Genomic DNA, 24,210 nt, shown 5'->3' on the forward strand with positions numbered 1-24,210 from the left:
TTATGTATTTAGATGCTACATTACTTTGTGCATACAAATTTAGAATTAGTATAACATTTTTCAAGTTCAAGTGAGAATTTGTATATTTATGTGTTAAAAAACCAGAATAATAGTTATTACAAATTTTATTTTCAGCTTATGTGGTGACTGAATTTAAATAAAACATAACCAGTTGAAACCTAACGGAAAATGTTTTCTTGGGCGCCTGGGTGGCTCAGTTGGTTAAGCGACTGCCTTCGGCTCAGGTCATGATCCTGGAGTCCCTGGATCAAGTCCCACATCGGGCTCCCTGCTCAACAAGGAGCCTGCTTCTCCCTCTGACCCTCCCCCCTCTCATGTGCTCTCTCTCTCTCTCATTCTCTCTGTCTCAAATAAATAAATAAAATCTTAAAAAAAAAAAAAAGAAAAAATGTTTTCTTTTTCAGTTGTTATGGTGGGAACAATGGACTTTAATGCTGAAAGCTGAAGACATGGCAGCCTTATTATGCCAAGATGAAAATGTGGTAAGATTGAAGGTTCAATCACAGCTTTTCATGGTGAAATCTTCTGTACAATGCACTAGAGAATGGCCATCATCCAAAAAAGCAGTCAATTTATAGAATGAAAGAGCACAAAACCTTTGGTTTAGGGATTTACTGTTAAAATAGGTGACAGGGAACAGATTGGTTAATAAAATGATGTGATTAAAACAAAAGAGGACTAACAACAGAAGTCCTGCTCCCGATCTCTGTTATAGGTAATTTTTCTGTAAACATCTTTGCCATAAACATTTTCCCTTCAAATCTTTTACAGCCTAACTAATTGGCCATAAGGCAATTCTGCCTTAAAAGATAAAATAACCGGCTGATAGTTTGGTTTAATTCTCCACTGATGAATCAGCCAGCTTTAGCAAAGTTAATGTATTGAAGCTAGGTGTCCATTTGGTTTCATTTCTCCATTGACAAAATTCCCATTTTTTATTCTATAAATCTTAGCTCTCATAACGGTCTATACAGTATTCTATTGTTCTAGTAGTATCCTTTTATTCTGACTACCAGTATATCTGGATTCATTTTGACCATGTTATTTTGTCTTGTTTCTCTTTTTTCTATTCTCTTTTTCTTTCCCTTCCCCCTTTTTTGCCTTTTGACTATAGTCAGTCATCTATTTTTTTTTTTAAATCTCTACTTGTTTGAGAGTTCATATTTTCCTGTTACCCTAGAAACCTTAACATATATATTTAACTTAACAAAATCTAAAGTTGATAGTTTTACATTCCTCTCAATCAATGTAAGAGTCCTACCCAAATATAGTGGTACTTTGGTTGAAAATTAGTTTAGATTTTAAAGAACGCTTAGTGAATGACATACACAGAGTGCTCATTATAGCATTATCTGTCTTGGCCAAAAACTGGAACAAATACCCAGATAAACTGACTCATATTCATACAATGGAATACTATAACAAAATAAAAATGAATAAACTCATGCTACACAAAATTTGTGGATGGATCTCACAACATAATGTTGAGTATAAGAATCCATCCTCACAAGTGCATATTGTGTAATTCTATTTACATAAAGTTCAAAAACAAGCAGAACTAACCTATGGTGACAAAACATAGCAATGATTACCTTTGGAGGGTAATGAATGACAGAAGGCAGAAAGGAGGTTTCTGAGATGTTACTGGTGTTCCGCATCTTGACCTGGGAGGTGGTTATGCAGGTGTGTTCACTATGTAAATATGTATCAAGCTATATACACTTCTGTGCACTTTTCTGAATACAGTTCCACTTCAGTAAGATTTTACTAAAAAGTAAAAATAAAAAGACTTTGTGCTTCTCTTTACCAAATAAAACCATGGCAATTATTTTGTTAAATATTCTATTTTACCTATCTTTTATTGTTTTTGATAATAGTAATGATCCTCTGATTAACACTGTGTCACTTAGAATTTCATTTGGCCTTCGCCTGTGCGGCCAATGCAGCTTCTTCACGCCACTTAGCTTTCTTTGCCAGGTTCCAACTTGTTAAGGATTCATGTCGTTCTGCAGCCTGAAAAATAAAAAAATAAAAAACAAAAAACAAAGCAAAGCATCATTTCCACTGGAAAGGATTTGTGTTTCAGATAGACATACATAGCAGATACTCTGTGAAAAGGAGAAAAGTAACTTAAAACATCTGTCACAAATAGTATCCAAGAAAAGTAATCCTTTGGTATAGAAAAAAAATTATGTAAGTTGCGAGACTTCTAGTCAATAGGACAACTGACATCAGAAATCTGCCCTGGCTCTCTTGGCACACAAAAACATATTTTTTGGATAAAAAAATAAAAATATTTTCAAATAGTTATGTTCAAAATCAAGAAAGGGAAATCCTCAGGTATCTGAAATGGAAAGAACTCAAAAGGCAAGAATTGGTGGGTAATAAGAAGGACTGAGGCCAGGATGGGAAGGAATGGTTTCAGGCAGGGGGCATTAGGGGAAAATATTGGGGTTTTTTTTGTTGTTGGTGGTGGTTTTTTAATTTTTTTTTTTTTTTAAGATTTTGTTTATTTATTTGACAGAGAGAGACACAGTGAGAGAGGGAACACAAGCAGGGAGAATGGGAGAGGGAGAAGCAGGCTTCCCACCAGGCAGGGAGCCCGATGCGGGGCTCGATCCCAGAACCCTGGGATCATGACCTGAGCCGAAGGCAGACGCTTAACTGACTGAGCCACCCAGGCGCCCCAAAAATACTGGTTTTAATAGCTGTGAGCTGGGAGTTTAATCTCTACCCCCAAAAGGTGAGTCCAGAGTTTGGATCTGGGGTTGGAAGTATCAGATACTTCACTGAAATGACTAGAATTCCTCTTACTAGCCCAAGGAACTGGCAAGGAAAGTAGGCATTTATCTGGGGGCGGGGGGGGGGGGAATCACCTCTGAAAAGATAAGATGATCAGCATCATAACTGGGATGTAAAAACTCTAGCTAGAGGGATGCCTGGGTGGCTCAGTCAGTTAAGCGTCCGCCTTCGGCCCAGGTCATGATCCTGGAGTCACAGGATTGAGCCTCACATCGGTTTCCCCACTCAGTGGGGAGTCTGCTTCTCCCTCTGCCCCTCACTCTTCTTGTGCTCTCTCTCTCACTGTCTGTCTCTCAAATAAATAAATAAAATCTTAAAAAACAAAACAAAACAAAAAACCTCTAGCTAGAAAATAGGTCTGAGTGCAATACAGAGATACAGATACCAAAAATAGAAAAAAAGTTGAGACATGGAGAATCGAATTAGAAGTTCCAACACACATGCATAGTAGGTGGAAAGAATAGACAGAATGGGTGAAGGGGCCCTATATGAAGTTATGACAGCTTAGACTTTTCAGAAGTGAGGGAAACTGTATATAGGTCCTTAGACTGAAGAGTGTACAAAGTCCTTAGCAGAATAAAAAAAATTAATAGATACTGTTGAATGCCTAATCCGCCCCTCACACTTAATATATCCACAGTACGGAACTTAGTGTATTTTGCCTGTCGTGCCTACCAGTTCTTTCCCCAGCTTTACACATCTCCACAAATGGTGGTACCATCCACCTAGGTGCTGAAGTAAAAAACCCAGACTTTTTGGTTTCTGTCTTCCATTTTCTTTCTTCTTCCCACATCAAATTTACTTCGAAGTTCTACCCTTTCTACCTCCCCAAATATATCTCAAATTGCTAAACTTTTCTCCACCTCCATCTATCACAGTCTCAGTTAAAGCATATGCATTGATTATTTAAAACAAAAGAATTGGAGAGAAGCAAGAGGGAGACCATGAGACCCATTAGAAGATTTTGCAATCCATTAGGCAACAGATGTTAGTTATCTCAGACCAGGGTGGTATCATGAGAGATGGTGAGGAGTGGTCCAATGGTAGGTATATTTTAAAGTGGAGTCAAGAGGATTGCTGATGTATAATGGCTTACTCGTGAGCAGCTGGGAAGATGATAAAATAGTGAGCACTTGGGCAAGGCCATTTTAGAGGGGGTGGTCAGGGAAGGTCTCTGACCAGAGGGAGAATAAGCCAGCTATGGCAAGGTGAGGGGAAAGAAGGAAGCCTAGGTAGCCGAAGGGCTGAAGTTTGGAATTCGCCCTCTGGGAGAGATGCTGTGGAGAGATGTCTGTGATGCCTAGGTAATGGCTCCTGCCACTTGAAACTACAGGCTGTGATGAGAAGTGAAGAGCTGCGTCCTTTCTTCCTGGCTACTACGGGTTTTGTTAACGCAGAGGATATCTCTTATCTGGTGTTGGGCAGATCCTAGGAGCTTCCATCTAGCTTTCCTGCATTACCCTGTGTGAGCAGCTGTCAACTTACTGGAGGAAAGAAACTGCCCAGAAATTTTGAGATGCTTAAGTATTACTTAAATTTATGTTAATTGAACATTACAAAATTTATGTTAAATTTCTTTAACATAAATACTTGTTTTTATCGGAAGGATTCCAATAAAATATTTTAAAGCAAAAAAAAAAAAAAAACTAGTGTGGATGGAGCATAATGAACAAAGAGAAGATATTATAAAACAAGGAGGGTCCAGACAATATCAGGCTCTAGTCTGTCATTTAGGAGCTAGAGAATCATCACCTTGGTGGACAGTCATTTTATCTACAGTAGGTTATAAACAAGAGATGACCAAATTTCTTTATTTCTATGTTTGAATATTTAAGAAATATTTAAGAAATTTCCCCTTTGATGAGAATCATTTCAAAGCACACGTTCTCTGCCATGCTAATAGAAATGAATGGATATGTACATGACATCAGTAAGCTTACAGCCTCAGTCCCTATGTGAATGAGTGGGCTCAAATACTCTCAAAAACCTGAAAAGTTGGAGGGAGAATGGTAATCGGCTGCACACGCCCAGAGAGTGAAGATGTACGGATCCAAGCAAACTCTTCTGTGTGATGGCTGCCAAAACTTAGTTCCAACTCTGGCTGCGCTTCCAGGGCGCAGTTCACAAACAAGGAAGTTACAGTGGTGCTCTGATGGGTTCCGTTGCAAATGCCACAGTGAAGAGGGACACTGATAAACTGCAGTGTGTTTAGAGGAGAGCTCAAAATAGAGGGAAGTTGTAAGGGATAGGGAAATTAAGACTGGAGCAGAGAAGACTCATGGGGATGTGTTAGATGTCTCCCAATATTTGTGGGGCTGCTCTTCATGGTAAAAACTGATCAGCAGATGAAAGGATTTGGGGAAGCAAAAAACACAATTAGAGTAATCAGCTCTTAATTTGTCTCTAGAAAACACGTACTGGAGATGACAAGGAAAGGGCTCACATACAGGATACAGACAAACAAGGCGGCCTTGATCACTTCCAACGTTTGCCATTTCTGATGATTTCATGATTCTATACGACAGCTCTGATTGAGTTCATGACTTAGGGAACAATCTAGTCTGGGTAACTTTCACACAACAAACCTCTTGTGCAGATTTTAACCAGGCTATGAACTGTCCTGTTTTTGTTTTCATCTTATAAATGGAAATAAACATTTGTTCCTCCTGTCTGCCCATGTAGTTTGCATTTGTGGACTCAAATTTTCATGAAAGAAATTGTTTCCAGGAGGATAGATATTTATGGGTGCCTCAAGGTATTTAAGTTGAAATTGTGCTTACACTGAAAACACAGCAATAATCCCCAAATTGAGAACAAAGCTCATAATATTTCTTAAAATTCACCATTCCAGCTTTATTTTAAAGAGATACTCACCCTTTTGGCAGAGGCTATCACTGCAAAACAGGCGATAATGGTGAGTCCAATCATTATGTAACAAGCTTTCACCCGAGCCTTGTTTCTTGCAGCATCTATCATTTCTGGCCTAAACCAAGATGTGTATTCTGTTAATTAATTGAAGCAATCTGCTTTTTTCTCACTGGCATGATAGAGAATCATTTATTATGTAAATATTCCCCAAATTTCCCTGAATGCCAACTGCCGATGTGGAAGACATCCAAAGGCTAGCCCATTATGTTCCCAATTTCAAATGACAGGTATATTTAGGTCTTAATTAATGTTAGTCACCATGAAACTACAATGTAGTATATTTAGTTTCTAACTGCTCAAAATAGAACTACTAAAAATTATGGCCTGACTCTCATTTTTTTGTCACAGATCAGGGTAAAGGTAAGAATTTAAGTCTATATATGTCTATGACTCGTGTTCATTTGGCCCCTCTGTTATTAAGTGGGCTTCATTTTTAGTTTATTTATTTATTTATTTATTTTAAGATTTTATTTATTTATTTATTTTGAGAGAGAGAGAGAGTGTGGTGGTGGGAGGGAGGGGCAGAGGGAGAGTGAGAGAGAATCTCAAGTGGACTGTGTGCTGAGCCTGGAGCCTGAGGAGGGCTCGATCTCATGACCCTGAGATCATGACCTGAGCTGAAACCAAGAGTTGGGCCCTTAACTGACTGAGCTACCCAGGCACCCCTCCTTTTTAGTTTTAAACAGGTTTTTTTAAAATTCGTTTTCCTCATTTTGTTTTCTCACTGGGCTCCCGATCCCTTCTTGCCCCCTCCCATCCTATCCCCATTCTGTGGGGACCACTATTAGAGAAAACGTGTTTCCTTTGTGGCTTTTGCATGAAGTTTTCAAAATAAATGATCAAAATTACAATGATTTGTCGAAGAAAAAGACAAAGTCACCTTCATTTTCTTATTATTCTGAAATTTTATATACTTCTTTGAATACTGGGGAGACTTATTTATTAATATAAAGTTACAGGCAAGTTGTTTAAGATTTTAGCAATGCTACTTAACAAAGCAGGGTTACAAACCTAATCGTGTCTGTAGGCCTTTTATACTGAAATAAACTTTAACAATTTGCAATAATACGAAGTGGTAGTTTATAGATACGCATGATTAAAGAATGATTCTTGAGAATGTGTGCAGCAGTATTCTTTCTTATCTAATGTCAAGTTTAAACAGAATGTGGTTACATTGAAAAAAAATTTCAGAAAGACAAGTTGCAATTTCTTTTAAAAATGAAAAATTTTTTTTAACTTTTCCACCAGTTTAAAGAGCACAGCAAGCCAATATCTAGCCTGTTTTCCTTAAATTTGAGACAGATTAATGTACGTTTTAAGATGTTAGTTGCAAACAGGTGAATATGAAGACTTTATTAGATTATACTTGTTGCTGACTTTTGTTCCAGATGGAGCCTAGAAGATACGATCTTTTTTACCCATCCATCTGGCTTTGATCTGCTATACCAAATTAGGTTTGTGCTGAAAAAACAAGAAAAAGCATTATTATTAAATATCATTAGTGTATGATACAAAAATTATAGGTCACTTGTTAATTACATGTCCATTAAGAGCATACTAAGTGAAAGCTGTTCACATTGTAAGTCTAAAATTTAGTTTGGGAGGCATATCCCTCTTCAACGGCAATGCTTTAAAAAATTACAGAAAACAGGGTGCCTGGGTGGCTCAGTTGGTTAAGCGACTGCCTTGGGTTCAGGTCATGATCCTGGAGTCCCAGGATCAAGTCCCACATCGGACTCCCTGCTCAGTGGGGAGTCTGCTTCTCCCTCTGACCCTCCCCCCTCTCATGCTCACTCTCTCTCTCAAATAAATAATAAAAAAATAAAAAAATTATAGAAAACAGCACAATGAAAAATATTCAAATACTTTAATGTTTCCAATGCCTTTCTTAGACATCTTATTTGAAGTTAAATTCTCCTTTTTATAACATTTCTTTTGACTGTGATCCTGGGGAAATGAAATTATTTCTATAAAATGGTTCTCTTCACACATAGAGCTATATTAATGCAATATTGGGCCTACTGCCTCTTGACAAGCATTAATTTACAATACTGCAGGTTCTTTACATTCTTTTTTTAAGTTATCAGTTTATTTTTATTTATTATTGAAGTATTGATTACTCTGTTATAGCACTAAAACTCAAAATTCCAAAAAATTAAGGATGGTATTTTAGCTGTTCTGAGGATAATTTCTGCTTTGGGCTAAGTCTGTAGTTCAGAGTCTACAGATCTCAAAGAAAACAATATTTGTTTTATAATATTAAAAAGTGTCTCTGTGGTTGAATAAATGCTGAATACAGATTTCAAATTCTGTGTTATTTCAAATTCCATGTCCTTTCCTCATTAAATAATTTGATCCAAGAAAGGGATAAAATGTTTGAGAATTCATTATTGACCGAACATTTCCCATCACGTTTTTTTCCCACTTATTTGATATGCTTTTGGTAACTAGTAAATTACAAAGTAATAAAAGTCTAGAGAAGTACAGCTGAAACTAATGTAACATTGTGTGTCAACTATACTTCAATTTAAACAAATGTAACTTTAAATTTAAATTTTAAAAAGTGTAGGTAATATGTGGAGAACAAGATGTAGGCCTAGTTTCCTTTATTCATTCTACTAGGCATTGATTACATTGTATAAAAATTATATACAGGACATCTGAAATCCTTATTTGATATTATAGTTCTAGTCTCATTTTTTTTTTTAAAAAGATCAGCTTAAAAAGTAGTAGATTGGTTTTATTGTTAGTTTCCTTCATTCCCTTTTTTTAAATCCACTCCCTTGTAAAAAATGCTGGGAAGTATTTTGGGCTTGCATAAACTGAAACTGTAGAAAGATGGTTTTTACAGGTTAAATTTACCCTTGGGGTGAAGTTGTCAGCTGGAGTTTTATCATTTAAGCGAGCCTCTATCTCGGTTTTGGGATGGTGAAGAGGCCAGCGATGCTGACGCTCCGAGGGTCCTAGCCCGAGTAAACCCGGCACTCGGTGGGCTGCAGAACCAGGTACACCAGGCTTCTCCCGCCCCAGAATAGGAGGTCGCGTGGGTGCGGCTTCTTCCCAGAGGCTCTATAGTCCTCCCAGGAGCCACGAGCCTTCGTTGGGTGGAGCAGGGAGCTGCTCCCCGGGCAGAGCCCCTCTCCCTCTCTGGGGACCCCGCAGGCACCCGAGGTGCACGCGCGGACCATGCCTTCCGTGTGGCCTGGCACTCCGCTGCCTTGCGGCTCTGAGCTCCCTGGGGCTGGTATCTGGGCGATGGTGGAAGTGCCCACTGAGCTTCTGGGGTTTCGCTCAACTTCACCAGTCTCCTTGTAAGCTTAGGTGCCCACTGTTCAGTCAAGGCATTTGACGTTGAACCGCACTAGGGGGAGGCTGGGGAGGTACTTTCCTTAAGGTGGTAGGTGCTGTGCAGCGCTGCGGCCGCCTTCTTTCCAGGGCGCGCCGCGGTCGGGACGTGCATCGACCGCGCACCCCCACGCGCACGAAACCTGGCCGCCGCGCAGGCCACACTTACGGGATCCGAGGCGGGATGTCCTCCATCGCTTTGAAACGCCCGGTCCACAGCAGGATTTTCTTATCGAATTGCGAAGGCTTGTACTCGGCGGGGACCCGGTGGACCTTTCCTGCTGCGGAGGAACCGACTGACCGACGGCACAGTGGCTCCGAGCGCACTCACGCCTCCACTCCCTCCCTCGCCCCAGCCCCGGCTCCTCGCCCGCCGCTCCGCACCCCCTCCCTCTCAGGTCGTTCCCAGCTCGGCCTCACCTGGACCTTGGGGCTCAGAGCCACTGGCCGCCCGGCCGCTGCAGTAGCGGGGCAGACCCCGAGGCCGCAGAGGCGCGATGGGCCGGGGCGCGGCTTCTCCGTGCGCTCCCGGGGCCCAGCGTAAGATGCGCCCCAGGCGGAGGCGCCGGAGGCCCCCGAGGCCCCCGACAGCCGCGAACATGCTGCGCCCTGTTCCCGCGCTCGCAGCCGCCGGCAGAGCTCTGTCGCCGCTCCCCGGCCCGCTCCGCCCCGCGGCGCTCCCAGGGGAGCCCGGGACGCGCAGCTGGAGCCTCGGGCACGTGCACGCTCGCTCCCGGTCCCCGCCCCCGGCCTGAGACCCTGGACCCGGGTGCCACGACCCTGGGGGCCGATTCCCTGGCGGGCGGGGCCCAGGGGGAGACCTGTCTCTGCTGGAAAACTCTCGGAGCAGATTCACCACCTCCTGAGACTGCAGCTCCCTTTAAAGGCATTTCTTTGTGTCGAGTAGAAACGCGTTACCATCAGGCCTTCACCCTTTGGTTCCACTGTTTGGTATCAAGAGAGTAAATCTAAACCCTCTCCTCCAAAAAGAACCAACAGTCCTTCAAGGGCAAGACACGCCAGATGTTTTCCAAGTAAGTGTGAGGACATGCAACAAACTTCTGAATTCCCCATGACGAGAGATTTTGAAGTTGGCTCCTCATCCCACCCTGCACTCCCATACTTTTTCTCTTTCCTAGGCAAACAACCTCAGTTGCTGCAATTTGTTTTTCTCCATCTCTTCATTTCTTCTTAAGACCACAAACTCTCCAAACGTTCTTCAAAATGAGCCTTTCTTCTACCTTCCTCCATTTTCCCTCTGCAAAAAATGGGTGGGGGGAATCCGCTCTTCTCTGGCATCTAAATGGAAACAGGGACTCAGGGAAAGGGCTTGTAGGAAAGCTGTCTACTCTGAAGGATTTTACTTACTCTGCTTACTCCTATTCTCCGGCAACAGACCCCAGCCAGGTAAGGGTGCTCTTCAGGACCCAGCACCAGGCCCAGCTCAGCCTCCTCCTGTTATTGTCTCTGAGGTTCCTTCCAAAGCCAGACACTGCCTTACACTTTTAGTTGGATCTCTTCCTAAGCAGACTGTCAGGCTCTTGAAGGCAAGATCCCTGAACCTCCAAGTGTTTTTCACCTAACAGTGCTTAATGAAAGAGGAGAGTCGGTACAGAAATATGCATTTAAAGGAGTGGTTGTAGAAAGAACACAGGCTTTGCCTTCATACAAAGGTTGAAGCCCCTGATTTGTGCCTTAAGAGTCTCACAATCATAAGCAAATCATTTATGTGATCAGTCTTGGTCTCATTTGTAAAAGTATTCCTACCTCTCAAGCTCATTCATGCAATGACTACAAAAAACGGTACTGTCTGCCGGCTACTTCCCAGAGCTGGGGATAGAGCCTTGAACAATGTCAAGTGGAAATTAGTAGATGAAGAAACAAAACGCAGGATGAAAAAAAAAAAAAGTAAGCAGGGGTGGATTGGGAAGCTATTTAGAAAGCTTGGCTAGGGATACCCCTCTAACTGTGCCTGGCACGTAATAACATTTCAAAAGATGTTATCATTTCTTCCTTTCACATCTTTTGTTTCACTAGTCCCAAAACACAAGGGCATTTTAACTTGTGAAATCTCATGGAGCAAACTGTCGGAGGCTATGCCCTCCCGGAAGGTTAAGGGTTATGTTTTATTTAACACTATATGCTTAGGATGTAGCTGAAAAATTTGGCACTTAGTAAATCCTTAATAAGTATTTGTTAAGTGAATAAATGAGTGCAAGTCTTCAATAATAAAACAGACTCTGTCTGGGCTAGTTTAAGAAAAGACTGAAGTATTTGAGGATGTGCTACAAGATGAACTGAGTGAATTCCTGCCTGACGAAGTATGTTGCCATAGATCATATTTGATTGTTTCAGGAATATGCTACTTGAAAATTCTCCCATTGCTCAGATGTGTTCCTTTTCCTTTTAAGATTTTATTTTTCTTCATGTCTCTGAGAAAAACATCTCTGGGAAACAACCCATCACTAATAGTTCACCAAGGAGTATTAAAATAGCCAAGTAAGTTTATTTCCCTGGAAAGAACTAAATGTCAAGCATCTACACATGATTTTCTATCTCCAGCTTCTCTAGAATTGCAAAATGACAGAGCAAAAGAATAAGAGCTTCTATCATGAGAAAAAGAACAATTTGCATTCTATTCTCTATTCCTTATGGGATTAAAATATCACTATTTGGCAGTGGTCTACATAAAAAAAAAATACAGCTGCATGGCAGATGTTTTCTTTAGTTCTAGAATTGGACCAAATTAAAAAAAAATACATCAACGTCTAATAGAAGAAAAAGCTAATTGTAGCTAATTATATTTCTTCCTTCCTTCTTTTCTTTCTTTCTTTCTTTTTTAAAAACCAGGATGGCTTATTTATTCATTCAACAAATATTTACTGAGTGCTTCCCGTGTGCTAGGATTTGAGGTTGCAGCAGGTAAGCAAATAAAACTCTTTGCCTCTTACAGAGCTTATTACTAATCCGTGGTGGTTTTAGTTTACCCATTGTGTACTATATTATATTACTTTTCAATCCCGTGGTTCATCTGATTTGTATATACTGTTTTCAGTTTCGTTCCTTCAGGGCTTGTTTTTGATTAGTATGGTTTACGTTTCCATTTCTTAGGATGGTTTATGTTTCCATTTCTTACGGTTAATTTAGTTACACTGTTAAAACTGTTAAAACTAGGAGTATATTTTAAATAAGGCTATTATGTAGACTGAGTGGAAAGTGTGGGTAAATTTTAAATTATTTTATTATTATTATTTATTATCGAGAGCTACTATGTGCTTCCCACTGGGCTAAGGCAGGAGATGCCAAGATTACCACTGAGCTGTCCCTGAGAAGCCCCACTCTGGCTAGGATGATATTCCCTCATCAGAAAAGGCCTTGCTTCCAAAAGAGGGCTTGGACCTTAGCTAATTTGTTTTCCAGTCCCCTACCAGTCTGTCTGTAGGGAAAGTTCTAAGGTGACAGTTTACCTGCAGACCCAACTCACTGGAGTCTCCAGTGCTTCGGGCCACCTTATTTAAGTACCTGGTCCAGGCAGTGGCCCAGCAACCGAATAGGTATTAAGCATAGCTTTACAGCACAAGCAGAAACTCAAAATGAGATCTGAAAAACCATTAATGAGCTCCTACATGCAGATCTTCTTGTTATTCTTCTTAATTCCCATTTTCATTGCTGTAGTTCAATCTCTCATTCTCTCTCAACCGTGCCATTGTAATGACCCCCAAAGCGTTTTCCCCATCCCTAGTCAATTCTTTCTCTCATCCTTTCTCTGCCTAGCCTCCAGAGATAGTTTTCTAAAACACAGATGCAATCATGTAAAACTTTCATGGGGCCAGTCTCTTCCCTATTTCCTCTCTAATCCCACACTCCACATCCCTATCTACAGACTACAAAGAAGACCCTAAAAAAATTGTAATGAGACAGGGAGGACTCTTTCAAAGTCTCCTGCTCTGATATTTTGCAAAGTCTGATTCAAGTTCTCTGCCTTTGTCATATCCCTAGACATTTAAAATGTCACTGACCACAGGTAGATAGGTCACATAGAATTATTATGTGCTATTACAGATGTGCAGCAGCTGTTGGTTAACATCACAGTTTGGTTCTGGCTTGGATGGCGGGGTAGGCACTGTGTGTAACCAGTGCTCATCCGGACATGGCTTGAGTTCTGACTGGATGAGACGCTTGTTGTCCCATTGTTCTAAACATTAGTCTGAGCACAATGCATTCAGAAGAAAGCAGGTCGGATTAACTGCTCCTGTACTATTCAATAATACATGGCTTTTATTTGTTCTGGAAATAGCAAATCTGAAACGCATATATGTTTATTAAGTACTGTTTAGGCAGACTGCCCCAGGACAGTGAAGGGGCATCTGCAATGGCCATGTCTCTCACATTCTTTGGCTGAAAGGTTATTTTTGTCGTCTACTTCGATATCTATTAAGACTCTTGCATGTGTCAGATTGTAGGCAATTGCCTAATCAGTTTATAATGGAGCAGCCTCTAGTCGTCCTCCAGTGATCAATTTCAAACTCCGAAATTCCTGGTAACAATCTCTTGTGACACAGCATTTCACAGTCCCAAGGTCTAAATCTGCTACAGACTTTTTACCCTTGAGGCGTAATAATGACTTTATGTAATTCAAATCTTCATACTTTAATAGAATTTTAAGATGATTTAAGAATGCTTCTCCAGCTCCCCGTCTACACCACCCTCCTCAGACACATATAGAGAAGTGGTCTTGCAAAATGAATCAGACCCATTATAAATGTGCAATATAATATCTTTCCTATATACTTACAATTAAAGAAGGCTGTTCATAATCATAATGTGAATGATGCCACCCCAAATTCCTGTAAGATAATTATCTTTTGTCCTACATGCATTTGTACAAATCTTAGTCAGCTTCTCTCAGCTGCTTATCTCTCTTGACTTCGGTGGTCATGTTTTCTCAGAAATTGGGAACTGACTTGTTTGAGTGCTTTGCCTATTCAGGGATAAAAAAACCCCCAACTTATCAAAGAATTTTCTTTTTTTTCCTCTTTCAAGCCTTTTTACTTGGGGCTACTCATACTGATTTTCTGATTTCCAGTGTGAAGTATAGTAATATCTAGGCAGAGCTAATTAAAAGGGCAGAGACTAAGTCTTTTTTTTTCATACTTCTCATGACACCACCATCTACAAATGGAAACAATTGTTATTTATGATCATGATAATAAAGATATACAACAGAATTTGGTACAGATGATTAGCACAAATCATTTAAATTACCAGAGCTCTCCAACAAGAGGTCAGGCGTGGGTTAAAAAACCAAAACCCAGGGAAATTTTTTAAGGTTGAAACTGAATAGCCTACGAGAATGTTATAGAGGCTAAAGGTCATCTATTTTATTTGTTCATTATTTTCTTCATCCAGTCTCCTGTTTTTTGAATTTTTATTATTATAAACTATGCTGCAATGAATATTCTTGACATAGCTCCTTGGGTGCATGTGTAATAGTTTGTCTTGGGGTATATACCAGAAATGAAATTTCTGAATCTAGGAATGGTGTCATTTTAGAAATTAAATGTCAAATGTAATGTAATGATAAATATTCTGGGCTTTATTTAAAACGAAACTGGCCTCCCTCTCTGAGCTCAGGTCTGTTTCAAGCTGAAAGACTGCCCCAGGGATGGGAGTGTGTGGTCAGTTTCTTATCTGTCACCTCCCTGCTTTCTGCTTCTCTTCCACCTCTGATTGGCCCTACCTCTCATCCCCTTCACCAGGTCCCCCAGGGCTCCCACAAATCTGGAAAGAAGGGGTGGGAGGAGAGGCAAGGGACAAGAAAGGTCTTACTTGACGGATTTTTTTTTTTTGTGATCTGATGTAGGTACTCTCCGTCTTCACTGGCTGTCAGAAGCTGACCCTTTTTATCAGTGGGGGCGGGGGGGGGGGCGGTTTGTAGGTTCCTGAAAGGTACTGTGCACAGCTGGCCACCGCTCAGTGGGGGTAGGGCTGGCTCCTGATGCAATCATCTCTCTTCTCTGCTGCTGGACAGATGGCTTCCTTCACAGCCTTTTGCCTTTGAATGTGTTAGTCATGGGTCAAACTCTGGGGTACATGCGTCGAGTTCCCCAAGAGGTTTTTTCAGAACTTCTCTCCCTGGGTTTGAAGTGAGAGAAAAGAATTTCTCTTCCACCCCCTTCCTGCCAATCCCGTACGGGAATGAGGGAAATTCCTAAGCACTCAAACAGCTTTCTCCAAAAATTTCTCTCTTAAACACACCCATCTCTCCTGGCTTGTCCAACGTCTTAAATATTTGTAAGGTAGGTGGTAAGGATTCTGTGCCCTTTTGCATATGTCAAATTTGTCTAAACCGGGAGGATTATTATGGATAGTGTAAAGCTCATGGTATCGTGGGAAAGCTGGAGGAGTGCAGCTAAGCTTCTAGTAACTGCTCTCAGAAGCACACACAGAACTGGCCTGGTCGCAACTCTGCCTTCTCTGACCCAGAGCCACCCTGCCTCTGTCCCGATTGGGCAACTTTTGTTGCCACAGGTGACCCCAGAACACGTTGCCTCTGCCTAGTTCCCTACACTTGTCACTGCTAAACCAAAATTTCATATGGAGGCATAGCAGCAGCAAGGGAGAGTGGGAAATATATTTGTTGTTATTTTTTATTTCATCTTAGAAAGGCAGCACTCGTGGTGGGCATCTGTGTGTATGTCCACATGTCTGCTATAAACCACAGAGTTCTTTGTGGTGGTTTCTTTTTCATGTCTTCATGGATGGCCCAGCACCTTGCTTTGAGACATGGGAATATTTAGCACCTATTGTTTTGTGTATGTTGTGAGTTAGGGATCTAATTTATTTTTTTCCAGTAAGGAGAGCCATTTTTTTCCTGCCATTATTTAATGAGCCACCCATATTTCGGCACTGATTTTTATGTGGCCAAAACATAGATCTGGCTTTCATTTCTGTGTTTTATTGGTTGGATTGCTTGTCCCTTCACCATTGCCATGCTATCTTGGATCCCCTTCCCTTGTTTTTCAAGAGTATCTTAACTCTTTGTTCTTCCACATACATTTAAAATCTGTTTGTCAATCCTGTTGAGATTTTTATTGGAAATGTGTTGAAATTAATCTGTAGAAAATTGACCTCTCTATGGTAGCAAGTCTTCTAATTCGTGATTAGAAATCTCCATTTAATCAGGTTTTCTTTTATATCCTTCAGAAATATAGTTATTTCTCCATAAGGTCAATACTGTATTTCTGTTGATTTATTCCTAGGTACCTTATAGTTTTTGTTGCTTTGGGAAATGAATATTTTATCAATAATAATGTCTGATGGGTTATTATCCATTGTATCCATTGATCCTGATGAACTTTCTTATAGTTCTGTTAGTTGGTTTGCACATATTCTTGAATTTTCTATTTATATAATTATATGATCAACAAAATAAGGCATTTCAGTTTGTTTCTTTCCCACTTTTATACCTCCTTATAACCATTGGCTATGAACTCCAGAACAATGTTTATAGGAAAGCGTAATAGTGGATTCTGTGTCTGAATTTGATGGGAGTACGTTTAAAGTTTCACCATGAAATCTAATATTGGTACTATTGTCTGAATGTTTGTGTCCCCCAAGATTCATTTCTTGAAATCCTAACCACCACAGAGGCATATGGGGCCTTTGGGAGGTCTTTAGGTTATTAGGGTGAAGCCCTCATGAATAGAATTAGTACTTTTATTTAAAAGGTCCAAGAGGGCACCCTTGTTTTTTTGGCCGTGTGGGGCTATAGGGAAAAGATGGTTATCTAGGAAGCGGCCTTACCAGACAGGGACTCTGTCAACACCTTGATCTTGGACTTCCAAGCATCCAGAACTACAATAAATAAATGTTTGCTGTTTGTAATCCACCCAGTTTATGGGATTTTTATTGTAGCAGCCCGAATGGACTAAGACAATTGTCTTTAAAGTTCAGGTGGTGTATTAGTTTGCAAGGGCTACCGTAACAAATTACCACAAACCGAGTGCCTTAAAACAACAGAAATTTGTTCTCTTTGAGTTCTGGAGGCTAAAAGTTCAAAATCAAGGTATTGGCAGGTTCATGCTTCTCTGAAGGCTCTAGGAGAGAATCCTTCCTTGCCTCTTCTAGCTTCTGGTGGGTGCCATCAATGTTTGGTGTTCCTTGCCTTATAAATGCATCTCTGCAATCTCTGTTTCTGTCTTCACATTGGCCTTCTCCCCTGTGTGTTTGTCTCTGTGTCCAAATTTCCTTCTTCCTTTAAGTACACCATCATAAGACTTTGGGTGCTTGTATTAAAAGCTGCTTGTTATATTATTTTTGATATACTAATAAATTTCATTTAACCAGTAAATTTCTTAAAAGGACCCTCATCTTTAATTAAAAGCTTGGCTGAGCATAAAATTCTAATACAAAAGAAATTACGATTTTAAAGATTGTTCCATTGAACTCTAGCACCAGTGTTGCTGTTGAGAAGTGTGGTGTTATTCAGATTCTTTATCTTCTAAAGTAAGCCCTTTCTTTTTCCCCCTTAAAGAACTTTTGGAATCTTCTCTCTGGCTCTGGTGATTTGAAATTTCAAAATGCGGTGCTTTGGCATGGATATCTTTCATCCAAAGCACTTGGCATTTTTTGGATTCTGTTTTCAAAAACTCATGTTACTAATGAGAGTAATGGGCAATATCTTGAAATCTTTCTGTGGTAAATTCCATCCATCGTTTTCTCTGTACTTGATTTCTGGAAACCATGTAGATGTGGGTTTCTTAGAGAGGTCTTCTAATTTTTTTCTACTGTTTTCCACCTTTTTGTCTTTTAACTTACTTTTTAGAGATTTTTCTCAAGTTTATTTTTCAACTCTACTGTTTTATTTTTAAATATTTGTTGATTGCCTACTGTGTGACAAAACAGTCCTAAGTACTGTGATGTCAGTGACTCAAATGCAGACCTTCGCTCTTTTGAGATTCTTATTCTGTTCGGAGGAAACAGAGTAAAAACTAAACATTGTAAATAGGAAAATTAGTATGTTAAAAGTTGTATGAAAAAAGTATTTTTAAATATAACATTAAGGAGGATTCAGAATGCCAGGATAGAAGACAGATTGCAGTTTTATATAGGGTAGATATATTTTGAATGTTCAGTCAACAGAGTTTCTACAGGGAATGATGGTGGAGTATGAGATAAAGAGAAGATTCAATTCAAGAAACTTGAAAGATGTAGTTGTCATTAGATGGAGAAGAATATAAGACTGTGGGGGTGCCTGGGTGACTCAGTCATTGGGCATCTGCCTTTGGCTTGGGTCATGATCCCAGGGTCCTGGGATTGAGCCCCACATCAGGCTCCCTGCTTGGCTGGAAGCCTGCTTCTCCCTCTCCCCCTCCCCCTACTTGTGTTCCTGCTTTCGTTATCTCTCTCTGTCAAATAAATAAATAACATCTTTAACAACAACAACAAAGAGAATATAGGACTATAGGTTGAAAAGGGCTTGGGCAGGGGCAAGATATGTAGTTCAGTTTTGGATATTTTGAGTTTAAGATGTATTAGAGTTCTCCAGAGAAATAGAATACATATGTATGTATATATATATTCAGAGGGTGGGAGAGAGAGGGGGGGAGAGAAAGAGAGACAGAGAGAGACACAGAGAGAAAGAGGATGAAAGATTGACAGATTTTAAGAAAACTGCTTGTGGTTTATGGGATTGTGGGAACTGACAAGTCCAAAATTGGTAGGGGAGGCCAGCAGACTGGAGACCCAGGGAAGAGTTGGTGTTGCAGCTTGAGTCCAAGGACAGACTGGGGACAGAATTCCCTCTTTTTGGGGGGACTTTAGTCTTTATCTCTTAAGACCATCAGCTGACTGGATGAGGTCCATCCACATTATAGAGAGTAATTTGCTTTACTCAAAGTCTATTGGTTTAAATGTTAATGTCATCTAAAAAAATGCCTTTACAGCAAAATCTAGACTGGTGTTTGACCAACTACCTGAGTGGGTATCATGGCTTAGCTAGGTTGACACATAAGATTAACCATCATGGATGTCTATTAGATATCCAAGTGGAAATGTGAAGTAGACATATGAATATACAAGTCTAGAGTTTAGGACATGAAGGAGAGATCTTTCAGTATATGAATGGTATTAAAACTTAGGGGTTGGTTGAGATCACCAAGAGCATGAGTGTAGATAGCAAAAGGACCAAGGACTGTGTCCTGGAACATTACCACTTGAAGAGATAGAGGATTAGAAGAGGAACCAGCAAAGGAAAGTGAAACAAGCATCTACTTTGATTGAAAGAAGAAGGAAAAAGGAGTGCAGTGTTTCTGAACCCAAGTAAAGAAAGTATTAAGGAGTAAGTGTGATCAACCGTACTCAATACTACTGAAGGTCAGTAAAATTGAGATGAAGAATTGGTGATTTTAGTTGTTAGCAACATGGCACCTTACCGAGAGCACTTCCTGTGTAGTGGTGGGGGATGGAGCCTGACTGAAGTGGGTTTAGGAGAGGATGGGAATCCCTGAAGGGGTTGGGATGCCTGTTGTCCTGCATACTTACTATTAGTGCTTTCTTTCATTCTCAAAGTGTTCCTGTTTGGATGATAAAATATATTTCCCCAGAGGAGAGAAATTGGAGACAGGGAATGTAAATATCTCTTAAAAGGAAATTTGAAATAGAGGTGAAAGAGCAGAAAACTCCTCAGACATTAAAGAAGCAACTGTTAGTTTGTTTTTAATCTTAAATATTAGTACACCATGATTAATGGATGCCCAACTTAGCAGGTTTCTCCTTTTCTCCTTTAGTCTGAGGCAAACACAAAGGCGTTTTTAGTAGCTCATCAAGCATCCAGCGGCAAATCACTTGAGAATATATACTTCAGACCCATTTAGTCTTCTGTTTGGTTATTCCTTATGCTCCTGTCCATCTCATCTTCCAGTGCTCCAGGAAGAGTGGAGTTTGCATCTGGGGAAGTGCAAATTCTCTTAGCAAAATGGCTAAGAGTGGCTCCATGCCAGTAACCAATGCATTAGCACCTGCAGCATGCTTTTGGCCTGATGTTAAAGAAGCTTGTACTTCTCACCAGGTCTTCCTTGTTTCTGATGTTCCAGCTCCTCACATAATTCCTAGAAGCAAATCTTAGCTATGAACAAGACTGGGCAACTGAGGCTTTGTCCCAGGAAATCAAACTTAGATGATGCCAAAAAAAAATTTAGAATAAAAACTGTTACAAATTGTGCAGTTTTAAATATTGTTTCATTTATATGTTAAGTGTTCATTTATATGTTGATAACACAAGTATTTCTTTGGCATCAGAGAAATATTTGAATTTAGTTCTGAGTTAGCACAGTTAAGCTAGGAAGACCTGAGGGTATTTAATGCTTATTATAATAATCTATGAGCCAAGGCATGAATTATAGAACATATTTGAAATATTTCAAAATAATTTTCTTGTTACTTGCGTCAAGGGTGCGTATTGTAAGCACTGGAAAATGCTGAATGAATAAATGGTGAAATTGTTTAAAATATTTCAATGAAGGGCGCCTGGGTGGCTCAGTTGGTTAAGCAACTGCCTTCAGCTCAGGTCATGATCCTGGAGTCCCGGGATCGTGTCCCGCGTCGGGCTCTCTGCTAAGCGAGGAGCCTGCTTCTCCCTCTGACCCTCCCCCCTCTCATGTACTCTCTCTCATTCTTGCTCTCTCAAATAAATAAATAAATCTTAAAAAACAAATATTTCAATGAAAATTTTGTTCGTATGCATTATAATTAGAGTATTTGTGAAGAAAGGACAATTTCTATAATCACTATCTCCAAGGAAGAAAAATGTGTGAGAGTTGAAAATGAGGAATTATCTCCCTGCCGATATTAAAAATTGTATTTTTTTCGAAGAATCAATTCAAAGAATCTTTGCTTTTAAGATTTTTACATTAACATTTCCTAATTTCTTATGTTCAGTAAACAAATAAAATATATATTTAATGCCTGTATTAATCAGTATTGGTCTAAGTGGAAACATCATTACTGATGTTTATCTAAAAGTGTTCATGAGAGTCTCACTTCCAGTTATTCTATGGTCTATAAATAAAAAGTAAAAACATAACTGTCCACCAGGTGGCAGTAGTATGTCAAAATGTTCTACAAACACATCTGCAAAATAGGGGCACTTTACTGAATTCCTGGGATATGAGGAAATGGAGTTCTGTCCCTGCCTTCAGCTAACTCACAATCTGTTCTGCAGCTCAAATATATGTACTTTGTGTCTCTTTTCTTTTTCTTTTGGTAGTAAAAATTCTAAGTAGACTATTGTCTTGTGTTAGAAGAAAAAATGAGGCTACCATAGCTATTTTGCTTAGTGTGGAGCCTGAACTACCAAGTGGTTTTGTGACGTTCCTGGAATCATATTATGAACATAGTGTCATGCCCCTTCTGCCCCAGAATTAGTCTAATAGACATTCTGTGATAGTATTTCCACTAAAAACATATGTGGTTTTAGGCATTGCGCCTTTTTCATGTTACTCCTTTGCTTCTAGACAATTGAAACTGGTATTTATTGATGTGAAAGCAGTTGTACTTTCAAGGTATTCGGTCACATCCAAACTAGTGGTGATGGAGTTGCAGGTTGGTGAGAACAATCTTACTCTTATCATCTGAACATTTCAATATACTCCATTAGGTTATTTAAATATATTATATATTGTTATAATAAAATTAAAGGTAACACGCAATTATCCCATATTCTCACATTCTCAACACGAATATTTTCTCTCCCTCTATGCTTCTTGAGAATCTTTATCTACATTTATACAGAACTCTAATTAGGTACCCATTAACATTGAAAATTTTTCACTTAGTTCATAAACCATTTTTTATCTTTAGCCTCATCTTTATATTTATTTTTTTTGCATGGCATCTTAATATTTAGTTACAAAGACATGTTATAATTTATTTTTGTGGTGGATACAGGTTGTATCTAATTTTATATGTTGTAGTTTATAGAATGTATGATGTTCTGGATGGGCTTGAGGTCAGATATCTTGTTTAATTCTGTCTGTAAATATTCTCATCTTTGTCAAAACATGTTCTGAATTTGATTCCCAGCACCTGTCAAGAACCATGTAAATGTGTGTGTTGTGTTTGCCAAGAGTTTTATTCTGGGAAATTGACTTAAGGAAATAGTTCAAACAAACAAACTAAAAAGTCTGAGTAATATAATGTTAGGATGTTTCTTCATACTTTACTGAAAGTCTGGAAATGTTAGCATAACTTTATTTTTTGTAACTAATGTTTTTCTTTTCTTTTTTTTCTTTCTATATTTCTATAACCAAATAATTGACAGGGAGTTCACTTGGGGTATAAGTTTTAGATCTAAATCAATTTTGTCTATATTGCACTATAATTATCCCTATTTATTAAATAATGTTTACTTGCCTGGAATTATGTGATTTTTTTTTAAGAGAGGGAGAGAGAGAAAAGGGAGGGGGGGGCAGAGAGAGAAGGAGAGAGAAAATCTTAAGCAGGCTCCATGTCCAGCAGGGAGCCTGACGTGGGGGCTCGATCTCACAACCCTGAGATCATGACCTGAGCCAAAATCAAGAGTTGGACACTTAACTGAGCCACACAGGCACCCTGGAATTATGTGATTTTTACTTCACTGAACACTTCAACATAATATATAAGTTGGATTATCTGGGTTTTAAAATTCTAACTTATTTATGTTTGTCTTTGTGTCAGTATTGCATCATTTAATTACTGTTACTTTATCTGGAAGGACTAGTGATGCTTGGCACTTCTCCCACCTTTATCATTATTCTTTTTTAGAATATTCGTTACCACTTATTTTTCTGTTTTTATCACATAAAACATATTTTTATGATTTTCATTGGATATCACCAAATCGATGAATGGACTGGTTAAAAATTATTTTTGTTTAAATTTTTATTTTGAAATAAAACATGCTCATTTTAATGAACATTCAGACAATAAAACATAGAAAGTGAAAGTCTTCTCAATCACACACTTTTTAGGGAAAACTTGTATTAACACTTAGATACTTGTTTTTCCAATCTTTGCATTTGTTATTTATGCAAAAATTATACTATCCTGAAACTGGTTTCCATTACTCATAATGGATGGCAGGGTCGTTTAATATTTGTTCCTATAAACTTACCTCACTTTTTCAAATGGCAGAACAGTCTTTTATTGAATAAATGTGCTATAATTTATTTAGCAAATTCTTTATGGACCTTTAATTTTTTCAAGTTTCTAAAAATTTTTTATTATTATAAGGCTTGTTATAAAGAACATCCTCTAAATAAATATATCTCTGTGTAGTTGAGAATTTATATCTGAGTTCTAAATTTGTAACAGAAGAATTGCTAAGTCAGAAACTGTTGCTTTAATTGTGATACATTCTGACAAATTGGCCTCTAAAAAGTTGCTCTGAATTGTCCTTCCCTCTACAGCATATAATAATAATTCCTATTTCCAAACTAGTAAATTTAACATATTTTGAAAGTCTGAGAATATCTGTCTTTTTATGGTTGGGGAAACATTCTGTGGAACAAACACATCCTTACCTCTTGTTCCATATCTGGTTTTGGTTGATTCACTGGAGAAACAGGTTTATGGTTCTACCTTGGCATTTTGATTCGGATGCCTATAAAGTTATTTAACATATTTCTTCAAAAGTTTAGGCATGTTAGGTCAAAGGCATGAAAAAAAAGGTGTTCATATACAACTCTGGAGATCTTTTCTCTTCCTGATGTTCAGTGTACACGAATTTTTATGGTCTAGTAGCAACTTAGGGTGTGTGAATTCATATCACCTTGGCCACCAAATAGCTGTGGGAATTTAGGCAAGACACTTAATCTCACTGTTCCCTAATTTCCTCCTTGGTAATAGTTACCAACCTCACCAGCTTGTTGTGAAAACAAATAATGACAGTGATGAGGGTAGTAATAATATTTTGAGTAGTGATATATAGCTTCCAAAGCACTTTGATGCCCATTATCTCTTTTGATCTTCATAATAACTTTATATGGTAGAGAGGACAAGCATTTTTATCATTGGGTTTTCACATAAGAAAACTAAGGTACAGTTAAGATTTGGCAAAAATATCAACAAATGTTC

The 24,210-nt window shown here is 39.1% G+C and overlaps 1 protein-coding gene across 1 annotated transcript; it reads right to left on the reverse strand.

Moving 5' to 3' along the window:
• Window positions 1-312: 312 nt before the first annotated feature.
• On the reverse strand, window positions 313-9,752 carry FAM162B (family with sequence similarity 162 member B). The gene is made up of 4 exons (XM_045866054.3): window positions 9,517-9,752; window positions 9,266-9,374; window positions 5,698-5,806; window positions 313-2,034 (listed from the first exon to the last, which is right to left on the reverse strand). The coding sequence occupies exons 1-4, from the start codon at window positions 9,695-9,697 to the stop codon at window positions 1,936-1,938; spliced, it is 498 nt and encodes a 165-aa protein (XP_045722010.1). The 5' UTR covers window positions 9,698-9,752; the 3' UTR covers window positions 313-1,935.
• Between the last annotated feature and the right edge of the window lie 14,458 nt (window positions 9,753-24,210).

Source organism: Mirounga angustirostris, unplaced genomic scaffold (assembly GCF_029215605.1).
Source record: "Mirounga angustirostris isolate CCGP_5_RB_7025 unplaced genomic scaffold, mMirAng1.0.hap1 SCAF_8, whole genome shotgun sequence".
Taxonomy (NCBI): Eukaryota; Metazoa; Chordata; class Mammalia; order Carnivora; family Phocidae; genus Mirounga; species Mirounga angustirostris.